This window comes from Lithobates pipiens, unplaced genomic scaffold (genome assembly GCF_037356315.1).
Source record: "Lithobates pipiens isolate NorthernLeopardFrog02 unplaced genomic scaffold, aLitPip1_a1.2 Scaffold_19, whole genome shotgun sequence".
In the NCBI taxonomy this organism is placed as follows: domain Eukaryota; kingdom Metazoa; phylum Chordata; class Amphibia; order Anura; family Ranidae; genus Lithobates; species Lithobates pipiens.
Window position 1 is genome coordinate 386061939 of NW_027507764.1, and position 19873 is coordinate 386081811.

Consider the following 19873-nt stretch of genomic DNA (forward strand, 5'->3'; position numbering starts at 1 on the left):
TAGAAAAGTGAATTAATATTCACGTTCCTAACACTAAATTGCTTCTCCACATATCAGGTGTGCGGGTCTATTACACGTCACCTGACTGGCTGAAACGATAGGCGCAGCTATTGGATGCCTATCAGGAGGAGAGGACGGGAGATGAGGATGGCAGGAGACTCATGGAGGACCCCGCTCATGGTTGTCACCTGCTACCCCACCAAGACAGGGTAAGTGACGGGCAGACGGCGAGCAGGTGGTGGGGATTCACAGTGGCAGCATTTGATGGCACACTGCCAGCATTTGATGGGCACAGTGGCAGAGCTTGATGGGCACAGTGGCAGAGCTTGATGGGCACAGTGGCAGAGTGTTATGGGTAAAACTGGCAGAGTGTTATGTTTACACTGGCGGGAATTTGATGAGCACAGTGGCAGAGTTTGATGGGCACAGTGGTGACATTTGATGGGAACAGTGGCTGTAATTGATGTATTTTTTCAGAATTTTTCAGTTTGGTTGCGCCCCCCTAAAAATTTTGAGCACCAGCTGCCACTGGATTATTTGTGCGTGTGTAATATTATATATATATATATATATATATATATATATATATATATATATATATATATATATATATATATATATATATAAAAATAATTATAATTATATGTATGCGTATTATGTGTGTGTGTGTGTGTGTGTGTGTGTGTGTGTGTGTGTGTGTGTTTACATGTATGTATGCACATTTTATGTAAAATGCTGTTCCTCGAAAAGCGATCCATGCTCAGATTGCTTTTCAGAGGCATTTGACAGCTGGTAGAGAGGCAACATGTTGCCTACTGACCACCTGTTTTAACCCCTTAAATGCATCATCACTATACTGCAACTGCATGCAATGCACATAGTTGCAGGGGGGGTTGCAGTGCAGCCCCATTCACCTAGGGGAATACTTCAAGGGTGCCTGACTGGAAAAAGATTGTGAAACACCGACATAGAGGAACCAGTCTCTCCATTTTCCTCCTGCAGAGAGGGAGAGGAGGAGAAGCGGGGGGAAATGGAGAAATCGGTTCCTTTACATGCAGCCACCCACTTGTGACCTTGTCCTAGTGTTCCGCCATCGGGCTCGGAGAAAAGAGCTTTGGTTGGGAGGGGGGCCTCCATGGTTTCTTGCACCGGGGCCCTGAGGATTCCAGTTACGCCACTGGCTGGAAATTATTTTCCCATTCACAGAGCACTGTGAATGAGTGACGTGGGGGGAGGCCATTTTTTTTATTGTGATAGCTGGGGGGGATTGGGCGGGGGGGTTTTAGGGAATCTGGGAATTGGGGGCGGGCTGGAGAACGCGGTCCATTCATAACATCTTTACACCCTGAATATGGATATGTAACAGGATATGAAAGGTGAACATTATCCTTTAAAGAAATATCTGCCATCTTCAAAGCAAATAATTAAGACTCAAGCCAACATGCTTGTAGTACAAGAAGAAAAATTAAATAAAGCAACTGCTTAGTTGTTACGAACAGACACTTTTCTTTCATTCGGGTCCACAAACAAACTCTGACAGAGAACAAAGGAAAAAAAACTACTATTTCAGGATAACAATTTTGGAGTTAGTTTCTTATTACTGCTCACACAAACCAGCTTAAAAAGTGACATAACACAAAAATAAAGTCTAATGCCCCGTACACATGATCGGAATTTTGGTCGCAAAAAAGCTCTGATGGTTTTCCCAACGGAATTCCAATGGGATTTTGCTCAAGTGGTCTTGCATACACACGGTCACACCAAATTCCGACCGCCAAGAACAGCGTGACGTACAACACATACGACGAGACTAGAAAAAGGAAGTTCAATAGCCAGTAGCCAATAGCTTCTGTCTTGTAGTTGAATCTGAGCATGCGTGAGTTTTTGTGCGTCGGAATTACACACAATCGGAATTTCTGATTTTTCAGTCGGAAGAATTGAGAACCTGCTCTCAATCTTTTGCTGGCGGAAATTCGGCCAGCAAAATTCCGATGGAGCATAAACACGGTCACATTTTCAGACGAAAAGCTCACATCGGTCTTTTGCTGGCTGAAATTCCGACCGTGTGTACGTGGTATAAGGCCTCATGCACACTGGGAGTTTGCCCAACTCTTCTGAATGCCTTTTCTTGCTGACAGGAGAAAAGAAAGGTACAAATGCGCCTAACGCCATATTTTGCAAACATGTTTAGGCATCAAGCATTTGGGTGGTCAGTCATTTCATTGCCCAGAATATTCATTTATTCTAGCCATTGAAATGAAAAAAACAACATTTAGGTGCGCAGGACACATAGGCTAACATGGAGAGGAGTTTAGAGGCAGAAAAAAAAGTCAGGTCAAAAACGCCTTTACAAGCAGTTTTCAACCCCCAGTGTGCATGGGGCCTAATAGAAAAGTGATTATTTTACCGTTTTAACAAATGCTATTTCTTCCATTTAAAAACTCTGTTTCTAGTCAAAACAAGAACATTTTAAAATAAAGTAACAGCAAAAGAAGACATTTGCATTTTTTTAATTTTAGGTTAAACTCAAACAAACTGCAGTAAGCCCTTGTACACACGGTCGGAGCTTCTGACGGAATGTTTCCTATCGGACCATTTTGTCAGATATTCCAACTGTGTGTGGTCTGCATCGGACTGTTTCCGTCGGAATATCCGACGGACCAAGTTTTCCAACTTGCCGGTAAAATTTTCTGACAAAATGCTCCTATCGGACATACTCCGATCCTGTGTAGCCTACTCCGACGAACAAAGTGCCACGCATGCTCAGATCAAATTCCTAGACCAAAGCTATTGGCTACTAGCCTGAACGTAGTTCCGTCGTAACTAAATAACGTCATCACGTTATGTACAATTGGATTTTCCGACAACTTAGTCCGACCGCGTGTATGCAACATCACTTCCGGACCTCATAATACCACCTGGTCTTCCTGATTTATATTTTACTTGTTCTTACTACACTCCCTAGCATTTAACAACTTATATAAATATATATATATATATAAATGTATATATGTATAAATATTACATTGTACACAAAGTCTGTCTCATATTCACATACCTGTGTGAGTGCGGATATGCGCAAGGAATGCCATGGAATTACTGCTTTTGCACGTCTTGCCGCAGTACTTGCAGACGTTTCCCTGGTTCTCTTCCCTCTCCCGGTTGATCTGCTCTGTATCCTCTTCAATGTATTTGTTCACTTCTCTCAGCAGCTCCTCATGCTCTTCCTTGATGTGAATAAATAAACTTTGCTCAGAATCAAAAGGCTCTGTGCACTTTACACATTTAAATGTTCCACCACCTTCGGGTAGCTCTTCAAAGCTGGCCAGTTCATTCTTATGGTGACCAATGCTAGACAAGTGCTGATGAAGATTACTTTCTGTGAAAAATGATTTGCCACAGAGTAAACAATGAAAGTGTTTTTCCTTAACTGGATGCTTCATGGAAATGTGAACATTCAAACCACTAAGACCATCGGCTAGAAAACCACACTCATCACACCGTATTCGGGTGGAATCACCTTGCGTACTGCCATTAAATTTCTTCTTTTTTGTTGACTGGGGTTTGGGTTCTGGCACACTGATTGCGTGGTTTTCTGATGGTTTATTACAGTCATTTTTCAGTTTGACAATGGAACAATCAAAAGAGTCATCGTTGGCATCTGTGTATTTGATGGCATTTTCAGATGGTCCACCATTTTCTGAAATTTGAGCAGTACATAATTCATTTGGGTCTTTCAGTACACTTTCTGCTCCTGTATGTTCATTCTCTATTTGCTCATTTACTGTATATTCCTGCACTGGAGATTCCACGAAGGGATTTTCATCCCCTCTCCCTTGTTTTCTTAAAGCATCTGGATTTTTCTCACAGTCTGAAATGACAACTTGGCCAATTTCCACAAGCCCTTGCTCAACTGTTATTTCGGCATCCAAACTTTTATCCATAATATTCACTTTGTTTGGTTCTAGAAGCGGATCAGATTTAAATGGATCTTCCCTTATTTTGCCACTGGAACGTTTTTTAGGAACATCTTCAGATGACTTATGTAAATTGCAAGCCATTTTGTCAAGAAGTGAAGCACTTGATTGAGAAGATTCATGGTTAATCTTATGTCTCTCAGTTAACACATGAGAGCTCATCTGCTGGTGAGATACAGCATAGTAATTGCAGGCTTTACAGTAGTACTCATATTCTTTCACATGATTATCTTTCACATGTAGCTCTAAAGATGCAGGGTCCCCAAGAAAATCACAATGAGCACACCGGTCATCATTGTTGTCATTGCACACATTCTGGACTTGACTATCTCCAGCTACAATATTGTCTACAAAGTTTTTTAAAGAGTTTTCACTTTGTACATTATTGGTACTATCAGTATTTACAGATAATTCCTTTTGAGAGCCTGGATAACAAGCAGAATTTGCCCCAACAGTTTCAGTTGTTACATTGCCTATATTTCCCTTTTTCTTTACCGCAGCTTCAAATTTTTGTCCCTCTATGGTTACTACAATTTCATTTTTCTGCTGGCCGACAGGCTGATCTTCTACACGACTTATATGTTTCTTAGTAAGGCAGTGTCGTTCCATATCACCTTTAGTTACTGTGTCATAATTACATAATTTGCATTTAAAGTTGTACTGGTGTGTATGTTTCCTTCTAATATGCACTTTAAGATTTGTAACACTAGAGGCCACAAGGCCACAGTGAGTACAAGAAATAGAGATATTTCCTTTTGGCCTTCCTTTTTTTGGTGTATGTGAATGAGTGTCTTCTGTCTGAGAAGGGGCATGCTTAGAACAATACGAGTCATCTGCGCAAGCTACTTTAAACTCTTCACTTTGGGGCCTATCCTTGTGAGTATTGGCAAGTTCTGTAAATCCTTCATATGAAACTTTTTCAATACATTCTTCAAAAAGTAATCCAATATTGTTTTTCCTTGCATTTTCAATATGTTTACTTCTTTTAATGTGTCTTTCCATGCCTTCCTTATGCATTGTGTAAATATTGCAAGCCTTGCATAAAAAGTGAAATTCATGTGCATGGCGAAGTTTAATGTGTCTCATCAAGACAGTTGATGATCTTGTCTTGTAAAAACACTGTTTGCATTGAAACTGTCGCCTTTTAACCTCATTTACCACCACTTCTTGCATTGCAATTTCAATGGTGTTAACAACCGTACAGCTTTCAACTTCAGGGAGAGATGTATTTGCATCAGTCTTCAATTCCAAATTGTCTGCCCCAGAGCTACTGTAGGTATTCGCATTGTCCCATACATGTTCTTCCGCCGTTTCATGATGCAGCCTGTCATCATTGGATTTAAAAAATACTTTGCAAACATTACAATGGAAGGGCATCTTGTGCTTGGCAGTCATGTGGATTTTGAATGTGGACTCATCACAAGCATCTAGACCACACAAGTAACAATTTAACAACACGTTTCTCTGGTCATGTGTATCGCTTTGACAATGCTTTTCAAAGTCTTCCCTGGTCACACAAGAGTATCCACATGCTTGACAATAAAACTTCATTTGTCTTGCATGTCTCTTCCAAAAATGAACAAATATGTCTTCTTGGCTGGCAACAACACTCTCGCAGTATATACAGCCATACTGCACCATCGGTGGTGTATTGCATACTATTTCAAAAGCAGAAGATGGTACATTAATAACGCTTTGAGCACCCATAACCATTTCTTGATTGGCAACATTTTCAATCTCTGGAGGCTTTCCAACTGTTGGCTCTACAGATAAAGGATTACTTGGACGTTTATGGTCTTTAATATATGTAATATGATCTTTAAGAGAACCTCTTTTCTTTAGTAGCAGCAGGTGCCTTTTTACCTGCTTAAAACCGTGTTTTCTTTGATATAAGCCTTTTCTTTGGCGTGCTTTCCTGTCGTGTATTCTTCTGGCTATTATTTTTCTTATAGCATTAAAAAGGAGCTTAGGGTCATTCTTTGTCTCTAACATCTCCAGGTTGGTTTTGGGTTTACCATTGTTAATCAAGGCCTCCTCTGTATTTCTTTTAGAACTGTTCTTGGCAAAACCTAATCTGGAAGCATTGGGAGAAACCTCTTTATTCCCTTTTGCCAGTGAAGCAGATGATGCTTCTTCTTTCTCCAAGTCACCTATAGTATCCTTGCATGATAGAATCTTGTTGCCATCTAACTTAAGATCAGCATGGTTTTGTACATAATAATGGGAAGGGTCTGATCTGTGCAATGGATCTGTGCTTTTATTGGGCTTTCCTTTTTTACTAGTCTTTTCCTTACACACTTTCTTTGTTTTTAAGGGAGTCTTTGCCAAAATGTTGCTTTGTGTTTCTACCTGAACTACGGGGTCAATCAAAGTGTTCGTTTCAGTTTCACCAGGCTTATCACCAGCATTTTCATGTCTCGTGGATGAAAGAGGTTCATCTACAACACTAAAATTAGAGTTGCTGATGTCAGCAGTATCATCCTTAATATTTTGAAGAACGTCTGCCAATTTTTGATTATGTCCTTCTTGGGCTGCTGGAGGTGCTGTTCCTGTGAAAGCTGGAGGGAGCGATTCATCAGAGATGTTTTTACTTTCAACCGATTTGTTTATTTTTGTTTGATTTGTAAGAGAACAGTAATCTTCTGAAGCAGATTCCAATGTTTCAAGCTTTCTTCTTTTTGCAAAACCTGAGTTTTCAACATCAGCAATTTTCATTTTGCTTAAGGGATGGTCTTCAGAAACTGCCCTTTTATAGCAGACACTTTCAGATACTATCTCACATTGAGAGCTTAAGACGTGTTCAGTAATGGTAGATTTAGCTACCTCTTCTGTAGGAGGAATTTTCTCAGCTTGTTTCTTTTGATCATTCTCCATATTCAGTACATTTGCCAAAACCCACTAAAGGAATAGCTGTTGAAACAAAAACACAGCATATTTTTGAGTATACAATCAATAATGCAGCAAAGTTATTACTAGTTGCTAAAAATATACAGAGCTGAAACAAGTTAATATGAGCAGGTGAAAAACAGAAAATCGCCTCCTTAGAATCCTTTACGTGCACCTGTGACCAAACTGCGGACATTAAACTATTGACATATTCTTAAAAGGAAATCTATGATCACAGTCAGCACTTTCTTTTATCAGCATTGTAATGCCAATACAAAACAATTCTCATTGACAACCAAATATAAGCTTACTAGAAAAATCACCTTTCTTGTTGTGAGTTTTGCCTGTCTGCTGGCCTTCTATTTCCCCAACCTCCTGTACACCCTGCATGCTTTGCAGCTTTTCTTTGTGGTTCACTTTTAAGTATATAGTACCTTGGAGCCTGCATGATGTGATTTCTTTATTGACTTTGCCTCCTAAAACTCCTCCCCTCAATATCTCTAATATTTAGACAGCAGGCTCTTTGAAATGTGTGACACAGCAGTCCCAATTCACAGGTCACTGAGGAGAGGGAGAGGGATGATGCAGGGGTAACTGAATTGGGACTGCCCCTTGCCCCTAGCGTGAGCAGCGAGGTGCGTTGAGGTCGAAGCAGTGGGAGTGAGGCATAGTAGTACTTAGAGCTGCACGATTCTGGCCTAAATGCGAATAAAGATTTTTTTTTGATAAAAAAAAAATAAAATAAAAAAAAAATTAATAATAATAATAAATATATATATATATATATATATATATATATATATATATATATATATATATATATATATATATAATTATAATGTTTGGGGGCTCCAAGTAATTTTCTATCAAAAAAAAAAAAGAAAAGTTCCCTCACTTTTACAGAAGTCTATTCCATTGACAAATTGTTACAATGTTTATAGTTAAGTTTCACTGCGAAAGAATGTTTTGATTCTTGGCAGACTGCCCGTTTTTTTTTTTTTCTTCCTTTCTTTTGAAGGCTGTGAGAGAAATCTTTGCATAGCAAGAATCATGAAACACTTTTCAAGATCGCTACAGGGAAAGAATAGATAAATAAAAAAAAAATAAAAAAATCGCATCAACTATTCTTGACGAATAATCGTGCAGCTCTAGTGGTACTGTGACCTAGGGGGCACTGAGTACTGAAGCATTGTGACTTGGGGCACAAAGTGTCCTAAGGTTCGGTGACTAAAGCACCGAGTATGGAGGATACAGAGGGCCATAAATCAGTGATCAGCGTGAGGATCATAGGATGCTAATGTGGTCAATATTGGTAGTGTAACTAGATGATTAGGGCTAATGTGCTGATGGTACAGAAATGGAAAAGGCATGTTCATAAACACTAGGGGTTTGGTGAATAATAATATGACAGAACCAAAACTACCGACACATGAAGAGGATTTAGACTTTGTGGAAGTTTTAGAAACCTAGTCTGAGAGCTCACATGACTGGCTTGAAACTGTCCAGGTGTACGCCTTGTATCAGAGGAACAGGGTTGGTAGAAGAGGGGGAGCGATGAGTATGTACATCTAGGGATGGGCCAAACACCCCCCCAGTTTGGTTCGCACCAGAACATACCAAACAGGCAAAAAATTTGGCAGAACACACAAACACTGGTAAAGTCTAAGGGACACGAACATGAATAATCAAAAGTGCTAAATTTTAAAGGCTTATATGCAAGTTATTGTCATAAAAAGTGTTTGGGGACCTGGGTCCTGCACCAGGGGACATGTATCAATGCAAATTTTTTTTATTTTTATTTTTTAAACTGACGTTTTTTTCAGGAGCAGTTTTTTAATGCTTAAAGTGAAATAAAATATTCCTTTAAATATTGTGCCTGGGGGGGTGTCTTTAGTATGCCTGTAAAGTGGCACATTTTTCCCATGTTTAGAACAGTATCACAGCAAAATTACATTTCTAAAGGAAAAATGGTAATTTAAAATTGATCGCGGTTGGTCGGGTCTCAGCCATATAGATAAAACTCATCGAAAAAAAAAAAAAAAAAAAAAAAAAAAAAAGGAGCATGGGATCCCCCCAGTCCATTACTAGGCCCTTTGGGTCTGGTATGAATATTAAGGGGAACCCCGAACCAAAAAAAAAAAAAAAAATTGCGTGGGGTCCCCTAAAATCCATACCAGGCCCTTTGGGTCTGATATGGAAATTAAAGGGAACCTTGCGCCAATTTCTTTTTTTTTTTTTTATGGAGTAGGGCCCCCTCCCCAATCCATACCAGACCTGATTTTAAGGGGAACCCTGCACTAAAAATTTTAAAAAATGGCGTAGGGGGTCAAAATCCATACCAGACCCTTATGGGGACAAGGGCCTCATCCTCACAACCCTTGCCCTATGGGGGTCTGCGGGCAGGGGGCTTATTGGAATCTGGAAGCCCCCTTTAAGAAGGGGACCCCCACATCCTGGCCTCCCCCGTGTGAAATGGTAATGGGGTATGTAAACTGGTGACCCAGCCCTCCTCTGACGCCACAGGGAAGCCATGGGAAAGTCCCCGTGCATCAGAGGGGGGGGCGGGTCACCCGGGTACTTCACTGGGTGGCCCCGCCCTCAGTTATATAAGAACTGTCAAAGGCGATGAAGCGTCACACGGGGGAGCCTCCCATGTAGGCAGATGGTGACGGATTTTTTTTTTTGGTCCCTCGGCGGAGCAATATTAGAAGATGAATGGACATTGTGGGACATTTTTGATTTTTTATATTTTAATAAAGGACTTGTCCCAAGCTGTGTCTTGTGTTTTTAACATTTTTACACCTTTTTTGTGAAATGGTAGGGGTACATTTGTACCGTTACCATTTCACACGGGGGGGGGGGGCGTGATCTGGGAGTCCCCTTGTTAAAAGGGGGTTTCCAGATTCCAATAAGCCCCCCGCCTGCAGACCCCCACAACCACCGGGCAAGGGTTTTGGGGATGAGGCCCTTGTCCCCATCAACATGGGGACAAGGTGCTTTGGGGGGCTACCCCAAAGCACCCTTCCCATGTTGAGGGCATGTGGCCTGGTACGGTTTAGGAGGGGGTGAACACTCTCTTGTCCCCCTTCTTTTTCCTGCAGCCTGCCAGGTTTCATGCTCGGATAAGGGTCTGGTATGGATTTTGAGAGACCCCTACGCCATTTAAAAAAAAAAAAAAAAAAAATGGCGCAGGGTTTCCCTTAATTTCCATATCAGACCCAAAGTCCGACATGCTATTCACTCCCAATTCCCAGAATCAATACCTGATCCCACCCACAATCCACTATAATGGATAGTCAAATGTGAAGACCACCAGAAATTAATATAAATATTCTATAACATCCTACATACTCCCTCGTCAATCAAAACAGCCTATAATATAACAACACGATGAGAAGGAGACCTAGGGAACTTAGAGGGCAAAGACCGGAATGAGGCACTGGACACATGCAAAGCTGTCTCACCCAGACTGTCTGACAGATTAACGCAAATATACATTCTACACTGTACATACCTCCCACCTGTAAGAATGGCTAAATTTAATCAGGGACCACTTTCCACATGTCTATTATGTAATCAAAAAACAGGCACATTCTACCCCACCACCTGTGGTCCTGCCCATACATGCAGGGATTCGGGAAACAGGTGGTAGATTTCGTTCATGATAACATGGGGTCCCCGCTGACTCTAGACAGAAACTGTGTCTACTAGGTATTTTTTCAGACGCTGACACCGACAAATATACCAACATTTTTATGCATGAGACCTTATTATTTTCTGCACGGAAAAGAATTGCTAAACTTTGGATGAAGCCCCCCCCCCTCAGACTATCTGACTTGAAGACTGACGTAAACATCACATTGCCCTACAAAAAAATAATTTACATTAATAGAGGATGCCCTGCAAAATAACAAAGTTCGGGACCACTGGCTTAATGCATCTGACACATGTGTATAGCACTGCAGAACACATCTCCCTCTGTCATGTGCCATGCAGCTGGGCCCAAGTCATATATGCCACTCTCTTCAAGCATACCTAATCGAAAAAAATATGCTGATGCTAAAAAAAATAAATAAAAAATAAATAAAAAAATTGCGTTACTACTTAGAAACAGTCTCTGATTGATCAGGAACTTTATGGGACACACACACACACACACACACACACATATATTAGAGTGACTGTACTGAAGAAAAATGTTTGTGCATTGTAAAATTGTACACATTTGTGGGAAATGAAATCTTAATTAAAAAAAAAAAAGCACTTGGGGACTAAAAATATGAATGCAAGTTTCAACATAGGGGGAGAATGTCTGGGGGAATCTAGAATTGAAAAGGATCTGGAGGTCCTAGTAGACCACAGAACTAGGTGCAGGCCAATAGCATGCAATGCCAAGCTGCAGCTAGCACATCTAAAAGACTATTAGCATGAATCATAAAGGGTATCTACTCAAAAGATAAAACTAAAATTCGATAACTTTACAAGACTCTGGTTCAGCCGCATCTTAAAAATGCAGCATAGTTCTGGTCTCCAGGCCTCAGATTTCTTAGCACTGGGGAGAGTCCAGAGAATGGCAACAAAGCCGATAAGGGGACTGGAGGAACTCAGTTATGAGGAATGACATTATGCAAACATACATGCATTGTACAATGTAGGAGAAGAACAGCTGGGGAAGTCAGAGGGAGAGGAAGATTTTTAAGGTTCTGGTAGATCAGACTTAATAATAGCAAGCAATGCCAAGCTACAGTTTCTAAAGCTAGCAAAATCCTCTTGTATTGAAAGAGGTATAGACTGCAGAGAGAAAGACAGTTTTGCCCCTGTACAAATCTTTAGTAAGACCTAATCTGAAATGTGCGGTTCAGTATTAGGCACTAGTTCACAAAAATTATAACGGTTAACCGGAGAATATGCGGAGGACCACCATCAAACTGATAAGAGGCATGGAGGAGCTCAGCTATGAGGAAAAATTAGCTGAACTGAATTTATGCTTTTAAGAGGAGATTAAAGTGGGATATGATCAACACGTATAAATACATAACTGGCCCATATAGTGAACTTGGTGTAAAGCTATTCACTTTGAGGTCATTACAGAGGACAAGAGGCCACCGTTTGCTTTTGGAGGAAAGGAGATTTAACCTCCACAAAACAGAAAGGCTTCTTCTCGATAAGCGCTGTGAAAATATGGAATAGACTTTCCTGGTTCTGGTCAGCTTAGTAGATTGTTTTAAAAAAGGCTTGGATGCATTCCAAAAAAAAAAAAAAAAAAAAACTATTATAATATATATATATATATCTATATCATTTTTTTTTTTCCGGAAGGATTTTTATTTTTATTTCCCCCCCCCCCCCCCCAGTGGAGCAAGTTGGATAATGCTTTAGGCCTCTTTCACATGGGGTGGATACGTGCTGATCCGCCCAGTGGAAATCCGCTTGCTCAGCGGGGATCGCTCCGTCGATCCCCGCTGAGAAGGAAGATGACAGGTCTGTCTCTGCACACGCTGTGCAGGGACGGATCTGTCAGAGCGCCGCTCTCCCCAATGGGAGATCGAATGACGATGGACCGCAGTGTAGGTTTTTCCTCCGCCACACTTTTTCGGATCAGAGTGGGTCGGATGTCAGCAGACATGTCACCCCTGACATCTGACACTCCATAGATCTCTATGGAGCATCCGTTCAGGTCCGCCTAAAAAACTGACAGGCGGACCTGAACGGATCGGCCATGTGAAAGAGCCCTTATTGTTTGTTTTTTTTGTTTGTTTGTTTTTTTGCATTCCTCTGGATAAAAACTGTGGGTAAAAGGATTGTGTATATGAGGTTTTCAATCTCATTTACTTGTTGGTTGAACTAGATGGACCTAGGGTCTTTTTTCAACTTCAGCAATTATGTAAATATGTAACATTAGACATATTCTCCTTGAAGAAGAGACACTTAAGAGCAGATATGATCGCAATATACACATTTCTAAATGCTGATCCTTGCATAGACACAATACTATTCAGTCTCAGATCACTAAAGATATGTGGCCATTCAATGAAGTTGGAACAAGAAGCGAACGCGATGACCGCCGGGACCCATTCTCAGGAGGCGCAGAACGGCGGCCTGTCTATGTAAACGAGGCAGACTACCATGCTGTCAGAGGGGAGAATGGAGATGTTGCATTTCTGGTAAGTAGAAACAAGGATCTCTGTTTTTATCCTAGTCAAAGCACATCTGCCCAGTTATAAAGAACCCCCTAGGAACACATTTAACCCTTTGATTGCCCGTTAACCCCTTCCCTGCCAGTGTCATTTGTACAGTGACCGTGCATTTTTTTTAGCATTGATCACTATATTCGTGTCACTTGGTGTCAGATTTCTCTGCCACAATGTCGCAGCCCTGCTAAAAATCAATGATTGCCATCATTACTAGTAAAAAATAAATAAATAAAAATTCCATAAATATATCCCATAGTTTGAAGACGCTATAACTTTTGCGCAAACCAATCAATATAAGCTTATTGGGATTTTTTTTTGCCAAAATATGTAGCAGAATACATATTGGCCTAAATTTAAAAAAAATGTCAGCTTTTTTTGTTTATAGCGCAAAAGATAAAAACCGCATCAGTGATCAAATACCACCAAAAGAAGCTCTATTTGTGAAAAACAAAAGACAAAACAAAAAAAGGACATCAATTTTATTTGGGTGCAGCATCGCAGGACCGCGCAATTGTCAGTTAAAGCAACGCAGTCCTGTATCACAAAAAATGGCCTGGTCATGAAGGGGGCCAAATTTTACAGGGCTGAAGTGGTTAAAGATCGTTCAAATTAATAGGTGTAGATAGGCTAGAAATAATTGAAATTCAATGTGGGTGAATATAGATATTGTAGAGGCGCAAGCCAGTGCCACCGTTTAATTTAGAAATTTACGCCAGATTTTTTCGTCAGGCACACTGATTGGGCTGAATTTATAATAGACCCGGTTTAGAACTCAAGGGCTCCACCCAACAAACAGGAGGCCTGTGCATGGGAGTCAGGAGGACTAAAATCCTCTCTAGGAGTCAGAGAGGCTGCATGGGGCAGCCAGAGCATGCAAGTCTGCAGGAGGTAGATGTACTCTGTGACAGAGGAGCAAGGAGCTGATCGTGAATAAGCTATGAGAGAGCTTAACTGGAAGGAAACCTTTGTGTTGGTCTGAGGAGCAGACCTTGAGGTCTGAAGTAGCCGCGTGGCAAGAGAGTAAGGTGGCTGAAGTATTGTGCGAGTTACAGTAATGGTGGAACCCTTGCGTGGGAAATCGCTGTTTTGTGTGAATTTTTCCATAATTTTAAATAAAAGTGGGCTGCCCTTAATGCAGTTTTGGACCAGTGCAACTGGTCCAGTGAAAATGCATGCACAACTTGAGTCTAATCCCCCCGATCTTACAATATATACACACACACACACACACACACACACACAGTAGCTCACAAAAGTGAGTACACCCCTCACATTTTTGTAAAAATTCTATTATATCTTTTCATGTGACAAAACTGAAGGTATGACACTTTTCTACAAAGTAAAGTAGTGAGTGTACAGCTTGTATAACAGTGTAAATTTGCTGTCCCCTCAAAATAATTCAACACAGACATTAATGTCTAAACCATTGGCAACAAAAGCGAGTACACCCCTAAGTGAAAATGTCCAAACTGGGCCCAATTAGCCATTTTCCCTCATGTGACTCATTAGTGTTACAAGGTCTCAGGTGTGAATAGGGAGCAGGTGTGTTAAATTTGGTGTGATCGCTCTCACTCCCTCATACTGGTCACTGGAAGTTCAACATGGCACCTCATAGCAAAGAACTCTCTGAGGATCTGAAAAAAAGAAGTGGTGCTCTACATAAAGATGGCCTAGTCTATAAGAAGATTGCCAAGACCCTGAAACTCAGCTGCAGCACGGTGGCCAAGACCATACAGCGGTTTAACAGGACAGGTTCCACTCAGAACAGGTCTCGCCATGGTCGACCAAAGAAGTTGAGTGCACGTGCTCACCGTCCTATACAGAGGTTGTCTTTGGGAAATAGACGTATGAGTGCTGCCAGCATTGCTGCAGAGGCTAAAAGGGTGGTGGGTCAGCCTGTCAGTAGAGAGAACATACACCACACACTGCATCAAAATTGGTCTGCATGGCTGTCCTCCCAAAAGGAAGCCTCTTCAAAAGATGATGCACAAGAAGGCCATCAAACAGTTTGCTGTAGACAAGCAGACTAAGGACGTGGATTATTGGAACCATTGTGGCCTGATGAGACCTAGATAAACTTATTTAGTTCAGATGGTGTCAAGTGTGGGTGGTGGGACCCAGGTGAGGAATACAAAGACAAGCGTGTCTTGCCTATGGTCAAGTATGTTGGTGAGTGTCATAATCTGTGGCTGCATGGGTGCTGCTGGCACTGGAGAGCTACAGTTCATTGAGGGAACCATGAATTCCAACATGTACTGTGACATACTGAAGCAGAACATGATCCTCTCCCTTCAGAGACTGGGCCGCAGGGCAGTATTCCAGCATGATAACTACCCCAAACACTCCTCCAAGACCACCACTGCCTTCTTGCTAAATAAGCTGAGGGTAAAGGTGATGGACTGGTCCAAGCATGTCTCCAGACCTAAACCCTATTGAGCATCTGTGGGTTATCCTCAAAGGGAAGATGGAGGAGTGCAAGGTCTCTTAACATCCACCAGCTCCGTGGCGTCGTCATGGAAGAGTGGAAGAGGACTCCAGTGGCAACCTGTGAAGCTCTGGTGAACTCCATGCCCAAAAGGGTTTAGGCAGTGCTGGAAAATGATGGTGGTCACACAAAATATTGACACTTCGGGCCTAATGTGGATATTTTCACTTAGGACTTTTGTTGCCAGCGGTTTAGACATGAATGGCTGTGTGTTGCGTTATTTTGGGGGGACAGCAAATCGACACTGTTAAACAAGCTGTACACTCAAGCGTCTTTAAACAAGCCATCCCTGTATTTTTGTTTAATTTCAGTAATTCCCCTAGTTGCTTTTAATGTGAAGTTATTCGTCATTAAGGATCGTCAAAGATCACAACAAAGGCTCTAGAGTGGGGTTTTAGGTGGATTTCAAACCACACTAACAAAACAAACTTTCTCTTTTCCTCTCCCATCTATCCCCAGTTTCAATACAAAACACAAAAGAGAAAGATTCTCATTTGTTCAAAACCTAATCACATGAAAGAAAAAAAAAACAAATGATGACCTGCAAGCCTAGCCATTTTAGGAAGGGTTCACACTGATCAAATGCGATTCACACCGCATTCCTGTACACATCACATGCAACGTCTGTGCAGTGCGAAATCAGTATTACAGTTTGAATGGCTGAAATCGCATCACATTCACACCAAAATGGTGCGAGTGCCTTTTTTTCCCCGTCTGCACTGGAATCAGATTGCATGGGTGTTCAAGTTCAGACCCATGCGATCTGATTCCACAGTTCACACCCAGTCCTGCAAACTGATTTGGGGGTGTGCAACATGTGCTTTTATACTGTGTAAAATAAAGACAACATTTTTTAGACATATTGTATGTTATTAGTATCCGTTTAGGTTGTAAATGTATACACGGGGGTATATTTAAAGTCCCAATACCCATTCTTCCTCTCTGCTATCATATTCAAAATAACTAACTACACTCCTTCCCACAAACACAAACTCTTTGCATATGTATATAAAGTCCAAGCTTTACACGTCACTGTAGGCATACTCATTTTCTCAAAAGTTTGTTAGTGTCCAATCACCTGAAGGTATGCACCTATAACACATGGTGTATGAATATGTTGCCTGTTTCCTGTACTGTATGATTAAGATGGAGAAAAAAAAAAAAAAAAAACAAACAAACAACAACACACAACATTGCACACGGACAACAGAATTTAAAAAAATATAACGTGTGTCCTATAACTGATGTTAAAAAAAAAAGTAAGAAAGAAAAAATAAATAAAAAATAAAAACACAAATCATATGACATGGGGCTGGAGGATTTAATCTTTGTGTGGCTTCTGTTTTGGTAATGAACTATCCTCTAAGTGTCTTGTCCTTGTAAAAGTGTTTTTAGTAACAATGGTGACTGGCATATTAATAAGCTGCAAAAAATACTTTATAATAAAAGCTAAATTGAAATTGGGTAGCAGCACAACCATAATGCTATATATTTCAGTGTAGTATGCATTTTTATGGATTTGCGAATTCCAGCATCCTCTAAGTAAAGAAAAAAAGGCGACAACCTGGTATTATGATGACATCTGGTGGCTAGAAAAGAAACTGAAAACAATCCAGACCCTGGATATAATACTATATTGCAATATACATGTTTTTAAAACACAATATATTTGGCTATGACCATGTAAGAAAATATTGGGCAGGACATAACCAATTATAATAGAAATATTGTCCATAACCGAATGAGTCACGATTTCGCAGACATCAACCTTCTTGTCCCCTTACAGTCCGGCTTCCGTCCACATTTCACTGAAACTGCCCTACCACCAACTCACCAATGACCTACTAACTGCTAAAACCAATGGCCATTACTCCATACTCATACTCTTATGCCGCGTACACACGAGCGGAATGTCCGATAGAAAAAGTCAGACGGAAGCCTTTCATCATATATTCCGATCGTGTGTATGCCTCATCTGACTTTTTTTTTTTTTTCGAAAATTCTGACGAACCTGGAAATAGAACATGTTCTCAATATTTCTGATGGAACCAATGCCTATCGGGAAAACCGCTCGTCTGTATGCTGTTCCGACGGATCAAAAACGATGCATGCTCTGAAGCAAGTACGAGACAGAGGCTATTGGCTAATGGCTATTGAACTTCCTTTTTCTAGTCCCGTCGTACGTGTTGTACGTCACCGTGTTCTTGACAATCGGACTTTGGTCTGATCTTGTGTACACAAGACAGTTTCAGCCGAACTCGGTCGGAAAAACCTTCAGAGTTTATTCCGACAGGAAAACCGGTCATGTGTACGCGGCATCAGACCTCTCTCTGCTACCTTCCACACAGTTGACCACCTGCTCCTCCTCATTAAACTATACTCCCTTGGCCTCCGTGACTCTGCTTCATCCTGGTTCTCCTCCTACCTATCTCAGTGCACTTACAACTCCATCTCCTCCCCTCCTCTTTCTGTTGGGGTACCCCAAGGCTTCTTCCTTGGGCCCCTTCTATTCTCGCTCTATACCTCTTTACTGGGCCAGTTGATAACCTCCCATGGCTTCCAATACCACCTCTATGCCGATGACACCCAGATCTATCCTTCCACTTCTCAAATCATCCTCTCAATCTTCTCACGGATCTCAAACTTACTGAATGATATATCGGTATGGATGTCACACCACTTTCTCAAACTCAATATTTCTAAAACTGAGCTTGTTATATCCCCCCCCCCCCAATGACTTTACCATTAAAATCAACAGCACAACCACTGGTGCCTCCACAAATGCCAGGGTGCTGGGTGTAATCCTCGACTCTAACCTCTCCTTCAGCCCCCACATCCTATCACTGGCTAAATCCTGCTGCCTTAACCTCCGCAACGTCGCCAGAATTCACCCCTTCCTGACTAATGGCACAACAAAGCAAATTATTCACTCCTTGATTATTTCCTGTCTTGACAACTGCAACTCTCTCATTAATGGCCTACCCTTATGCAGGCTATCCCCCCTTCAGTCTATTATGAATGCTGCCACTAGATTAATACACCTCACTAACCCATCCATGACTTCTTCACTGGCTTCCCCTACCTCACTATAAAATTAAAAATGCTAACCACAACATACAAGGCCACCCACACCATCGCCCCCAGCTACATCACCAACCTTATCTGCAGATATCACCCAAATTGTCCCCTCCGCTCCTCCCAGGACCTCCTGTTCTCTATCTCCCTTGTTACCTCCTCCCATGCTCACCTTCAGGACTTCTACAGAGCCTCTCCCTTCCTCTGGAACTCCTTGCTCCAGTATATCCTATCAGCCCCTAACCTGTCCACCTTTAGGAGATCTCTGAAAACTCACTTACCCAGGGAAGTCTATCCCACACCCACCTAACAGCTGTCCCTGAGCCGCCCCCATCAAATCATTCCCCGCGTCTATTACCTTTTGTACTACCACCCCCTCCCTTTAGAATGTAAGCTCTATAACCAGGGCCCTCCTGTCCCTTCTGTATTGAACTTTACTGTAATTGTGCTGCCCCTCCTCTACATTGTAAAGCGCTGTCTAAATCATGTATAAATTATAACAACTGAAATCTCATAGCAAGTAACCAAGTAAACTAAAAATAAATATATGGCACCATTTCTAATAAATCAACTGTATGTGATCATAATAAAAATAAAATGAGTGTCCAGAAGGGTTGCACTCCCTTCCTCTGACATATATAAAGAAAATACAGATTTACATTATTAACAACATTCACTTCATGGGACTTTGATTTGTGTTTTGTGATTTTTGATTCACTGTATATTATAATGCAAACATTTGTTATATAGCATATACTATTTGGTATATGCACTGGAAAACTTCTGGACATCAATTTCATTTTTAATACAACATACTTATTTAAATAGAAGTAGTGCTGCATATTTTTTTTTAGCTTGTTTTACACTGTGTATCAAGTGTTGTGCAAGCAACCACTTCACAAATGAATGGACAAAAACACACAAGGACACATTTTACAATTCTGGACAAAGCTGTTTACCTGCACCTCAAGGAAAAGGGACATTGTTTTGGAGGACAAATTTTGGACAGATAGGACTACCGGTATTAAAGAGGCCATCTATGTAAAACTGGAACAACCATCCCTAAATGGGCATGGGGGTCTTTGACAACATGCATGTCATTGTTCTCATTGACTGTACGCTTTGCTGGTTCTCATCCTACTTATCCAACTGCACCTTTAGTGTTACTTACAATTCTACTTCCTCCTCTCCTCTTTATTTCTCTGCCAGGGTACCCCAAGGTTCTGTTCTTGGAGCGCTCCGACTCTCGATCTACA

At 41.2% G+C, this 19873-nt stretch overlaps 1 protein-coding gene across 1 annotated transcript in view; it reads right to left on the reverse strand.

The window, feature by feature from the left end:
* ZNF407 (zinc finger protein 407) overlaps nt 1-19873 on the reverse strand; it is a 762778-nt gene that overhangs the window by 714020 nt on the left and 28885 nt on the right. Inside the window, exon 3 of the mRNA XM_077492358.1 lies at nt 3059-6887. Within this exon, the coding sequence (XP_077348484.1) occupies nt 3059-6851 (3793 nt within the window). The 5' untranslated portion in view covers nt 6852-6887. The remainder of the gene's footprint in view (nt 1-3058; nt 6888-19873) is intronic.